Source organism: Blastomyces dermatitidis, assembly GCF_000003525.1.
Source record: "Blastomyces dermatitidis ER-3 genomic scaffold supercont1.11, whole genome shotgun sequence".
NCBI classification, from domain to species: Eukaryota; Fungi; Ascomycota; class Eurotiomycetes; order Onygenales; family Ajellomycetaceae; genus Blastomyces; species Blastomyces dermatitidis.
In genome coordinates, this window is record NW_025544784.1 from 273,537 (window position 1) to 286,530 (window position 12,994).

General features: G+C 34.8%; 3 protein-coding genes across 3 annotated transcripts; 2 read left to right on the forward strand and 1 right to left on the reverse strand.

The window, feature by feature from the left end:
- Positions 1 to 507: 507 nt before the first annotated feature.
- Positions 508 to 1,184, forward strand: BDCG_17766 (uncharacterized protein; the record flags this gene model as incomplete). Its single annotated transcript, XM_045426833.1, has 2 exons — positions 508 to 1,020; positions 1,077 to 1,184. 2 exons carry the CDS (start codon positions 508 to 510, stop codon positions 1,182 to 1,184), a joined length of 621 nt encoding a protein of 206 aa, XP_045282511.1.
- A 5,133-nt stretch (positions 1,185 to 6,317) lies between these two features.
- Positions 6,318 to 6,641, reverse strand: BDCG_17767 (uncharacterized protein; the record flags this gene model as incomplete). Its single annotated transcript, XM_045426834.1, has 1 exon — positions 6,318 to 6,641. One exon carries the CDS (start codon positions 6,639 to 6,641, stop codon positions 6,318 to 6,320), a length of 324 nt encoding a protein of 107 aa, XP_045282512.1.
- Positions 6,642 to 10,185: 3,544 nt separating this feature from the next.
- On the forward strand, positions 10,186 to 10,416 carry BDCG_08337 (uncharacterized protein; the record flags this gene model as incomplete). The annotated part of the gene is made up of 1 exon (XM_045424116.1): positions 10,186 to 10,416. The coding sequence occupies one exon, from the start codon at positions 10,186 to 10,188 to the stop codon at positions 10,414 to 10,416; it is 231 nt and encodes a 76-aa protein (XP_045272900.1).
- Between the last annotated feature and the right edge of the window lie 2,578 nt (positions 10,417 to 12,994).

The window sequence follows — 12,994 nt, forward strand, 5'->3', positions numbered from 1 at the left end:
CATAGTCTCTATGCTCTCAAGATTACTGGATTAGAAATTATCTTTGTTGTATAGCAATGATTATCAACTGATTGACAGTGCATGTACTGTGTGTGATACAAAGATGAGTTTTTCTGCTGACTGTGTAGGTCTTTCTTTTCTCATCTTCATTCAAATCAAACATGTGATAAGTGGGTTCCTTATATATTGATTTGAAATGTGGAAAAATGTAGTTAATAAGTGACTTACAGATCTCTCAACATATTCTATTCTACATATGAAATTCCCTGCAAAAGTGATGTGTTTTAGAGACAAAGCTAACAGTAGTGATAGGATTTTTTTGAAAGATTCTTCTCTCTGTGACATATTTTTCTTTCTCCTCTCTCATCTGCAATAGTGAGTGCATGGGAGTATCATCCTTGAAGAACAGTAGAGAGCTTATTCTGACATTTTCTAGTGAATAACAAATGTCTTCATGGTGCGGCGGCGGCCTCTGTGGCCGCCAAGAAAGCCAGGTTGAAGGCAGTGATGTCAATGAGCTGCAGAAGCACTGCTCTTATCATCACATCTTCTCCTACTTCTCTTGCAGCCGCGGCGGAAGTTGCTGTGCCCTGTAGTGAGATGTTGTTCCTTCTGCCGGCTGGTGCATCTGCATCTGGTCCATCCCCTGCCCCCCCCACCGCTGTTGTGACGCTGCCCCCCCCCCCAGCCAATACAGTGGTGTATGACCCCGTGTGGTCATTTGGAGAGGAACCCGGGGAGAGCTTGGTTCTGGGGACAGTGGCTCTGAGGAGCCCAATCCATAGTTCCCCTCCCACGGCACGCCCGAGCCCTGCTCAGAATGCTGCTGAGTTGAGTCTGCAGGATCCTGCAGTTCCTTCATCTTCTCCCTGTGAGAAGGCTCTGATGCAGCCTCTGACTGGCACTGCTACTTGTCTGCACTGTGTCAAGCAGCTGAAGAAGAAGGGGATTTTATGCATCTGCTTCTTCTCTCACTCTCATTGTTTCTGTTGCACCTGCAACAATGACTCCTGTCTCTCTGTAAGTATTATCTACCTTATAAGAAGGTGTCATGTTGGCTCTGACAAGGAGCTCAGATGCCCAAGCAGTACAGAGTAAGGATCTCAGAGCTTCAAGTATTGACAGATTCTGTCAAGACTGAGAAGATCTTTCTTATTCATCTGCAAAAGAAGGTGAAAGCATGAATCTCTGAGATGAAAAAACATCTCAGAATGACTGGTCTTAAGAAGAGGTCAGCTGATACTGCTGTTGAAAGCACTGCAGAGATCAATCACTGATTGAAGAGAATCTCACTTCAGTTAAAGCAGATGACTGAGATGCTTTATAAGTTAATAAGTTGATACTTTCAGCATCTCTCATGCTCTTCTGTAGCATGCTTCTCTGCAGTACTGCAGTGCTAACTTCTCAGCAGATAAAGATATCAGTGTCAGAGACTTCAACAGTGAAGAATAAGTTTGATAAGAATGTGATTATTAATGAGTAGACTCTGATTCCTCTTTTTACTTTTTCAGCAGGCTGCAGCCTCATTAGAATAGCAGCAGTCTGCAGATTGATAATATTAATCTTTTTATTAATTTCAAATATTTCTTTTCTTTTAATCACTTCAGAAACATTACACTTATGTAGTCTTATTAAACTTCTAAAAACCCTTTGAGAGAAAATAGAAGAAGAGTGCTACAGAGTCTACAAGACATCAGCTCATCACTGCAAGATTATCTCTAAAAAACCCTTTAAGAAAAATGAGAAGTTTCAAGCAGTATTTCTTGCTCAATGTCTCTGATGTGTAACAGAACAGTCTCTACTAGCTGTCTTATAGATTGCAATCTCTTTCTCAGCATTTTCCAAATACTCAAGCAGTTCTCACAAATTCTCTGATGATGAATAATCTTCTCATTTAATAAGATATTGAAGCTTGCTGTAATGTGTTCACTTATTCAATATTTCCTTCATAAGATATTCAGTATCACTCTCAATCTCAATGTCATTCAGCCAAGGCAGCTCTGCCTCAGAGCATTGCTTATAGAGCTTCAAATAGAAAATGTGAAAAACAGAATGAATTGATTTCAATTCTGTGAGTAATTTCAACTCATATATCTGCTTACTTATCACTCTTGTTACTGAGAAAGATCCTAGTCATCACTCACTGAGCTTCTTACATGATCTTGTTGTCTTGATATTCTTTACTGAAAGTAGCACTTGATTCTCTATCAAGAACTTCATCAGAAGATGTTTTTGATTATAGTATTTCATCTATCACTTCTGGGCACAGCAGATGCTTTTCACTGCCTTCTTATGAATTTTGTTTAAAAGTTCCAATCTTGCTTTTACTTCTGACACTGAGAGATACTTCATTCTCTGTATCTGTTCAACATTCTGACTGCCTATCCCTCTCTTTGAAATGTTGTCCACAATGTCACTGAGTAATGAAGAATTATATTCATAACAAGTATAGAAAGAAGATATCTTTAAGGTTACATTCTTTGTATTATTATATGTGAATTCAGTGATCAGAAGATGTTTGAGTCAATTATTCTGATAATATGAACAGAACACTTAAAGATGCTATTCTAGTGTCTGATTCTGATGTTCAGTCTGGCCATCAGTCTGCAGATGAAATGCAGTACTGAGGAGACATCTTATTGTAAGATGATAGTAAAAAGTCAATCAGTATTTACTGATGAAGAGGGATTCTTGATCTATTATCAATGATTTTGAAGCACTGTGATCATGAATGATGATATCTAAAAACAGGTCAGTCAATTCAGAGGCTTTAATCTTTTTATGAGTAGAGATATATCTGGTCATCTTTGTGAAGCAGTCAACAATGACTAAAATTGAGTCATATTCTTTGACTCTTATTGACTTCAGCAGGTCAACTATGAAATTCATCAATAGATTCTGTCATAAGCTCTTTGAAACAGACAGTGACATCAACTCACTGTATTACTTATACTGTGAAATCTTTATTCTTTGACAGATATTGTAAGTTTCAACATACTCTTTGACATCTGTCTAAAGCTTGTTCTAAGTGTATTTACATTTTAGAAGCTTCTCAGTCTTCTCTAATCTGAAGTGCTCTGCATGGAGATCATCATGATGAATCCTCAATAACTCCTGACACACCACTCTGCTACAAGGAATGAAGACTGAATCATTCAGCAGTAGAAGTTCACATTCTTCTAGTTATCAGTGACTTGATTTCTTAGCAGCACTGCCCTGCCCAGGACCTGTCTCTTTCAAGTTCAAACTGAATTCTTTCTTCTTCAACTTTTGAATTTGAGCTGCAGTAGAGATGTCTCTCTTCTGTAACTTATCAATGAATTTCAAAAGTAGTTGAATTGAAAGATTGTAGACTGTTTTATCCTTTGTCAATTCAATGATTGCAAGATGTGACATGAGAAGCTCATGATCTTCAGTGTCAGTTCCCCGCGGGGATCTGGGTTCTCTTCCACCTTCTATACTGGGTTGTGCAGCTGCCTCTCTGGTGCTGTTCTCAAGCTTTAGAGAATCTCAACCCTCTGCAGCCAGCTTCTTCTGCAGTGATGACAGAGGTTCTTTTATAGAATTCTTCTCTGCATCAACAATATTATAATCAGACTGTCTAGACAGTGCGTCAGCGAGGTTAAGCTGACCTGAATAGTATCAGATATAGAAATCATACTCTGAAAGCAGCTTTGCCCATCTGGCTTGACATTCTATCAAGCTCTTTGTTGTCAAGAAGTAATGCAGATTTGCATGATCAGTGAGAACTTACACTGAGTACTTACTATTCTGAAGATAATGTCATCAGATCTTAAAGAATTTGACAATTACTAACATCTTCTGATCATGAGTATCATACCTTCTCTGTGTGAGTGATAACTTCTTGAAGAAGAAGGTCACTGATCTTCATTCACAGTGTCTTGTAGACTCTGTGAAAAAGCCTTCTCTCACAGACAATTCATTGCCTGTTTTCTCAGAAGTGATTATTCTCTAATTCTTTCAATGTTGAAAGGCCTTCAATGTCAACTGTGAAAAGATTTCACAGATTCCATTCCTGAATGCATCAGTCTCACACTGACTGAGTAAGTCAGGATTAAAATGATTCAGCATTGTAGCATCTGTGAAAGCTTGTTTCAATTTCACAAATACCTGCACGGCGCCTTGAGTGAGGATAAACAGTCCTGTTTTTCTGTCTTTCACACTTCCCTTCAACAGATCTGTAAGAGAGGCAGTAATCTGTGAATATGCATAGATGAATTGTCTGTAGAAATTCACAAATCCTAGGAACACCTGCACCTCGCAGTATGTCCGCGGCGCCGGCCAGTCCTCAATGATGAAGACCCGGCTCCTGTTCATTGAAATGCCATTCATCTCAACAATATAATCTAAGAAATCAATCTCCTGCATGTAGAACAAGCATTTTTCAGTGTTTGCATAGAGTTGATACTGTCTCAAGTGACTCAATACTTCTTGAATATGGGTATCATGTTCTTTCTCTGATTTTGAGAAGATTAAAATGTTGTCCAGGTATACTATACAGGAGACATCAACAAGGCCTCACAGCACCTCATTTATATAGATCTGAAAGATGGCTGAAGCATTACAAAGATCAAAAGATAAAACAAGATATTTAAAATTGCTGTACTTGATATGAAAAGCTGTTTTTCAAACATTGTCTTCATTAACTCTGATTTATGATAGACATCCTGTATATCAATCTTTGAGAACACCTTTGCTCCAGATAATCAATCAATCATCTCATTAATTAACAGTAATGAATAGCAATTCTTAACTGTCACCTTATTGAGACCTCTGTAGTCTATGCATAGGTGTAGCCTATCATTCTTCTTGAGCATAAAGAGTATAGGCGCCCCTGCTGAACTCTTTGATAAATGTATTCAGTTCTTTGATTGCACTTCTTCAAGATATTTGTGCAGAACATCCAACTCCTTTACAGACAAGTTGTAAAGAGGCCTGTACAGCACTGTTGCACTGTCTTCAAGATGAATCTTATGTCATATCTTGATGTCAGGAAACTTTGCTGCTTCTCTTTCTGAAAAGACATTCTTAAAATCTGTAAAGAGACATCATGTACATTCACCTTCAATGATGAATACTACTGCTAATCTTGCAGCAAGGATGATGACTTCTTCACCTGTTCTCAAGTCTCAATCACCTGCTACACAGTATATCAACTCAATCTTTTTCTCAAGATTCTTCTGATGAAACTCTTCAGATTCCTCTATTACTGCCTCTTCATCAGTGAGGTGATACTGCCACACCTGAGTGACTCAGTCAATGAGAGAATTGTTTTCTCTCAATCACAGAAGACCTAGAATGACATTCTCATCTATGATATTGACTGTATGAAGAAGCAGACTGCTCTCCTTGAAGATTTCTTCTGAGTCTGTGACCACACACTTTGCTTGAATTATGCCAAAATGATGGCATTTCATTTCATCTGTAAATTTTACATGGTCTGACAGACCTATCTTCTTTCAATTCTTCATCAAAGAAAAGAAATAGAATATGAAGTTGACATCTGCTCTGAAGTTGAGTAGATATCTCACTAATACCTTCTCATTCAGAGTATGCATTGTGATTATAATATGAACTCAGAGACATGAGAATTGTCAATTCTTTTCTTTCTCTTCTTTATCTTTCACAGATACATTTGTCAGAAGAGAAGTCAACTTTGAGAAGATGTCTTCTCAGTTCCTTCTCTTCTTTGACTTCTTGCAATCACTGACATAGTGACCACCAGCTCTGCAGTTGAAACAGAGATCTTTATCAAATCTTTTTTAATGTTTCTTCACAGTGAGTGAAGAATCAGAACACTTGAAATTCTTCTTTACTTTCTCCACACTGAAGCTGTTATGACACTATTTAAATCCTGTCATTGATTGCTTAGAAGAGGTCTTGTTAATCTTTTTCTCAGAGAATTGATTATTCAAATAGATTCAGAAAGCCAGGTTGACAAGCTCAGTGCAATTGATTGATGAACTCTGATATTATGATATCATTGTTCACATCTTATGAGTCAGCTTCATGAGATAAAGCTGTATTTTTAATTGATTCAAATCATTGATCAGTTTCTCTCAATATTCTTCAAATCTTGCATTGAAATTGAAAGGATTTTCATCATCTCATTGATATAATGAGTTGAACTGCTGCACTGCTGTGAAGCTGCAGTTGTGATGATCTTCAATTTGGTTCAGTAGAAAGTTCTTGAATTCTTCTCAAGTTATAACAGCATTGATATGCTCAAGCTCTCTCTTCTTGATGACTCAAGTAGTCACAGAGATGTCTTCAAGAAGGTTGACAGTGTATATTACTTATATCTCATGAGTATTATACTGGCTCAGGTTAAGGTGGAATTTCTGTTCAAGAGTATGAGTAAAGCTGTGGAATTCAGACAAGATGTTTCTCTTGTATCTTGATGAATCTTCAACCTTAATCTCTCTATCTTCATGATAGATGTAGGTGTGTAGGGGCCGCAGCGGTGGCAGGGCGGTTGGAGGGCTCATGTCAAAATGTGCAGTGAGTTCAGAAATCTTGGATTCCTGCTGGGATAGAGATGTACACACTCTAGGAAATGGTGTAGTGTTTCCCTCAGAGGGTGAGGTCAGATTGGTCCCAGCACAGGTGTGTGAGGCCATATCAGTCTGTTAGAGCTCAACTGATTCAAACATGTAATCAGATCAAGTAATTCAAATTGTAATATGACAGAACTGAAGCAGTGGCTAGTTGACAGCAATATGTAGAGATGATTGTTTGAGAAGCTGTATAAGTGAGCTTGACTATCTTGCTTGAATAGCGAGCTCATAGGCTACAGGGTTATTGTGAGAATATCACAGATATGATACTTAGTATACTAAGAAGATTGTATGAGGCATGCAGTAACTCTTGTGTATATTTCAGTAGCAGCAAAATGAATCACTAGCTTCTTTGATGAGGAGTCAGCATCTAGCTATTCTATATAGATAATGAGCGGATACCCTCCTCTCATTCCATGAGTGAGGATAGCCAGAGCGATACCTCAGCGGCGCCTCATTGCTAAGGAAGAGTAATCTGCTGACCTTGTATAGAAGCGGGGTTCTCATACCCATCAATCAGATCTTCCTATGATATATCTGAATGATGTCATAGGGTGGTTGGAAACCGGTTCGGACAGGATGCGGGATGGATGGAATCATCCGCATGGAAGCGATGAGCCGTGTGAAACCGCAACGGGGCCTTGGCGCGGCCGGGAGCGTGACAATAAGTTTCTATATATAGAACTTATTAAAAGGTATCATGACTCTTCTCTAGTGAGTTATTTTACAGATACTAGAACTCATGAGTTGCTTGTAAGAAAATACTTCTGACTGAAGATGTGAGAACTTATGAAGAAGATAGTGAATTCTTGTACTATTTATCAGAATTTGTGAGTAGTGTGATTCAGATTATATAAAGAACTTACTTCTCTACTCATTCTGTGAGAAACTTGAAAACAGCTAGAAATGAATGCTCTTATAAGTCTCTCTGAAAGCAAGAACATATATAATGCCTGCTTTGACAGTGTGCTGATGATAGTGAATCACTTTATTAAGATAGCATACTTTATACTCATCTATAAGAACTTGAAGTCAAAGAATTTAACTTATATCTTTGTCTGTGATGTGATTCAGTTGCATGAATTATCTATGAATATTATCTTAGATAGAGAATTAATCTTTGTAGAAGAGTTCTGATCTGATCTGATAACTATACTGAAGATTTCATGAGATCTAAGCATGACTTTTCACTAACAGACAGATAATCAGATAGAATGCCTGATAAGTATATTGAAACAGTATCTGTGATACTTTGTTAATTACAATCAGAATGACTGAATGCATTGATTATCACTCACAGAGTTTGTATATAATAACTCAAAGTATGTCAGCATAGATAAAACTCTCTTTAAGATACTCACTGAGACTAGACTGACTGTGTGACTGTGTCTGAGACCAGAATCAAACTTTACAGTTGTCACATTGCCTAAAAGCATTACTTCTAGTCATAGTTTGTGTTCATCACATTGATCTCAAATCACATTATTTCAAATATTAAAGATTTCAGATTCACTTTTCAAATAAAAATCTAGTCTCAGATAAAGAATATATTTGAATTCTTAGTCACATTTTCATTCTGATCTCATTATTGAGAATGACACTAAATGAGATCATGAAATCATTTCTCACTTACATAATATCATAACATAGTACTTATTTATTGAAAATTCAACAGAGAGTGTTATCAAATATCATTACTTTTCTAAACACAGATTATAATTCATATAATTTTAATTATAGAAAAAACATAAAATACAAAAAAAAAATAAAAAACAAAAAACAAAACAAACACAATAAAAAATCACAATAAAAAAAAAAGAAAAGAAAAAGAAAAAAATAAAAAATAAAAATAAAAAAAAATCAAGATCACAGAGTCACAGCACTCTCAAAATACTTATTTCTCAGAGTTTTCACAATATTCATCATTAATCATGTATCTCTCACAGTGAGAGTAACACAGCTGTGATGAGTCATTGTCTTAATATCATCTAATAAATAATCAGTATATATCTGTATAAATGTGAATAATTAGAAAATATACACTTAAAAAGTGTGGTCAGAGTGAACTCTGCTGCCACTTGAATAACATCAAGAACAGAATGCTGGAATCAATGATTCTTCTCATCAATTTCACAGACAAGGCGCGTGAAGATAGTCTTGAGAAATATAAGATTCTTCAACTTCTGATAAAAACAGATCTCATAGAAAGACTTTATTTTCATGATATCAGAGACTGAGTATTATCAAAAAGCATTACTTTCATGCAATGCATATACACTTACTGCAGTGATTCACTCTCTGCACATATGGTCAAGAGTTGCAGCTTTTTCACACTGCACAGCTCTCTCTGAGATGCTGCTGTCAGTTTGTAACTCACACAGCCTCTCAGTTCAGCACACACTGCATGTATGCAGCCCTGTATACTGAGGCCATGTTGATCATTATGACCTGACGTGGTACTCACTTTTCACAAGTCATATTTCATTTGAGAAGAGGGAAGAGAAAGACACAACTGTTATTTTATTAAGAGAAAGATGAATAATTAGTATTATTGAATTAATTTAATTCATCTGTATTTAAAATTTGATTAGTCTATACTCTTCAATTTGAGAGTTTCTATGAGTGTTTTAATAGTTTTCATATCAGCTTGAACTTAGTGATGAGTTGAAGAAGAAGAGAAAAGAGAGAAGAAAGAAATGAGAATAACTTATCTTTATAATATGAAAACAGAGAATCACTGCAATCATTCTCTCTAGCAACAAAGATCTGTTTTCTGCATGTATTTCTTATATGATAAATACATACAAAGAATATCAATAGTGCATGCATTGAATGAAGATAATATTGCTATACAACACTGTAGTTATTTCTGTACATCTCTGAAAGCTGTTAATAGTTTCTTTATCTCTTTATATTTGATAAGTCAATAATATATTTCAATGCACTTCTTCTTTCATCATTATCATTATCATCATCATCATTATCATCATCATCACTATCATCATCATCATTATCATCATTATCATATCATTGCCTGTCTTTATCTCTCTCTTAACACTCATCAAAATCAATCATGTCATTCCTCTTCAAATATTCTGTGGTCCTGCGGACCATCAAGGCGCGTGAGCACTGTCACAGATTAAAGGGAGAGAAGAAGAAGGTGTTCAAGTGCAGAGAGACAGATTGCAAGATATATTATAATGCCTTGAAGAGGCTCTGTAAAAGAGTAGAATGATAATGATTTTAAGTAACACTTCTGATAGATTTAGACTGAACTAAGTATAGGAATAATGCAGATGACACTGCCTGTGAGAGATTGAAAAAGAAGACAGTGAAGACTCTCATGCAGCAGCAGTGAAACCAGGAGAAGTCTTAAGAATGATTTGAGACTAAGATGAAGAGAGAGAGAGAGAAGAAGAGTATTACTATAAATAAGCAGTAGTAGAAGAAGATTGAGAAGATATTAGAGCAGAAGACAAAGAAGTCAAAACTGATAAGTTTTTTATTAAGAGATAACAATTTTTGATAACACTTCTGTTCTCTAATTGATTAGCAGAAGCTGACAGAGAAGAAGATTGAGGCCTTGTTCAGATCTTGAATGCGCTTCATGATTCAGAACATTGAGAAGGCAGCTCTGCTCTCTGAGCATGCTAATCTGCTTATCACTGAAGTGGAATCTGAGGCAGCAGACCAGGAAATGCGGGATTTTGAGGTGCAGGTTGACCTGGCTGAGAGAAAGCAGCAGAAACTCTTCTCTGAGAAGACAGCAGAGGGAGATTTTGAGATGATTATCATCTCAGATGAGGAGAAGAAGAAGGAGAATGAGAATGAGAAGTAGATTGTGAAGAATGATGAGAAGAATGAGAAAGAGAAGAAAGATAATGAGTAGAAAAAGTTTTTTTCTTTTTATATTAATTAGTTATAAATTCATAACTATTAGTTAATAATTAAAATTAATTTTGAGTTTTCAAAAATTATTGTACAAGTTGTAATCAATTATCAATGTCAGGAATAATATATATATATATATTCAACTATCATGTCACTATAATGTATAAGTATCAACATTTTTTCAACATTAATATTCACAATATTAATATATTTTTAATGATATTATCTGATAATGCAATTTGGTAACACTCTCTTTCATAATATTAATATATTTCAAGAAATATGACAGAGATTAATCAAGATTGTTTGTTTACTTTTATACATCAATGATATTCAATCTGAGTTAGTACTAAAATTATAACTAAGCTAAGAAAGAAGATTATTTTCTCTTATATTAATTCTTCTTACACACATCAGTGATCAGTTATTGAAAATAAATTGTCATCTTTCTCAAATTATCATTATATCTTCTGAATTCACTTCTTTCACTTCTTTTACTTCTATTGAAGATTCATAAACTCTTCAAGAAATCACTGTAAATCACAAAGTCTATGTTATTTATAATTCAATACAGAATGCTCTCTTTCAATCATGATGAATAATCACTTCATTCTTCACATCTGATTTCAGGTCATGAAATTTATGAAAAACTCAATATAAACACTGAGATGAACTATGAAATAATTATCAATAGATTGCATTGTAGATTACTGAAGAGTCATCTCTCTACTACAATCACTGCAACTTCATTCAGAAACATTCATTATAAACTGATCATGACTCTGAAGAAATTTTCTGACACCTGAAGTCATCAGAATGCAGACAATAAAAGAAAAATAATCAGAAAATTACTACTGAGCTGGTAAGTTGCTCTATCAGATAATGATTTTTGATAACACTAACTTTCTAATTTGAAGGAAATCATGTGAAAACAATCATGTACTAGTACTCTGATTTCATAACTCTTATCTGATAACTTCTGTGAACAATTACTTTGCATGTATATATCTCTGAATCTTTCTCTTCAATCAATTGAAAACCTCGAATTCCAAACACTTCTTCAAATGCTTAATTCAAATCTTCATATTTCACATCAATTTTGTCTTCAGTTCAATCTCAAGACACACTACAAAGTCAATATACAACATCTAGAATCAGAGTTGAAGAATCATCAAAGAGTGTCTCTTATAGTGAATGCATAGACTAGTATAAACAATCTTACATTTATGAAAGTTACATGTTATTACATTGATGAGAACTGAACTTATTGAGAGACATTAATTGAATTTGAATCATTGATCAGTAGTTATACTGGGGATTATATGACAGAGATATTAATGACTGTGATTAAAAATAACTATTGAGATATTAGTCCCAGTCTTCTTGCAATTATAACTGATAATGCTGTGAATAACTACACTATGATGAACAGCTTATAGCAAAAATTGGCTTTGCATTTCTGAAATGATAAACAAGGTCATATTCTCTGCATTACTCATGTGATTCAACTTGTGATGCAAACACTGATAAAGAATCTTAATATTGAGATGAAGAATAATGAAATGACTGATTCTTGAAATGAGAATGAGATGAAAGTGATTACTTAAGTAACTTTTACATTCACTTTGCAAAAGATAATGTTTTTTAATAACACTTTTTGATATTGCTTTTTAATAACACTTTTTGATAATGCTACTGTTAATTTTGAATAGATTAACTAATAATTTAAATATCACAGATTCAAAACATTGCTAATGTGATTTGTACCTTCTCTAAACAATAACAATGATTTCATGATATTCAATAAACAAATAAATCAGTCACATCACTGAATATGATACAGAATGTTAGAACACAGTGAAGTTCAACATATAAGATAACTGTTCAGACTCTTTGATTGCATCAGATAATTGATCATTAAGTGCAACACTCTGATCAGGAAAAGATTCAGACATTGAAACTTTCTGATATAAAGTGAACTCAGTTGAAATATGTGATTGATTTACTGTTTCAGTTTTATAAGATAACAAAGACAGTCTCAATCACTTGTACACTAATGCTGCAGTCAGTCTGATAAGTGTATAATAGTTTATTTACTCATCTTGAGAAGCAGTTGAATCACTTAAAAAGAAATTCAGTCTGAAATAATGCTATAGTGCAGGCTATTATTACTGTAAGAAATAAACTGGTAGACTGGCCGCCGGGACCATGAATTTCACGTTTGGTCCCATTTGGTCTGGTCCCATACATTTCTTGGCGTGAATCCCGCTGGGACTGGCTATCAAAAAAACATGCAAAGTGACTATATATCAGATTTTAAAATGGGACCATGACTTGAAAAAAATGAGAAAGTGGTCCCATTTGGTCCCATTTAGTCCCATTCTTGGCATAAAGTTACTATTTTTAGACATTTTAAGGTTTTTTTTAGACTATTTTTAATTTTTTAAAAAGTAACGCTTTTTGGTAACGCTTAAATGAGATTTAAAGTCATTTAAAGCAATAAAAATAATTTAAATTGAGAAGTG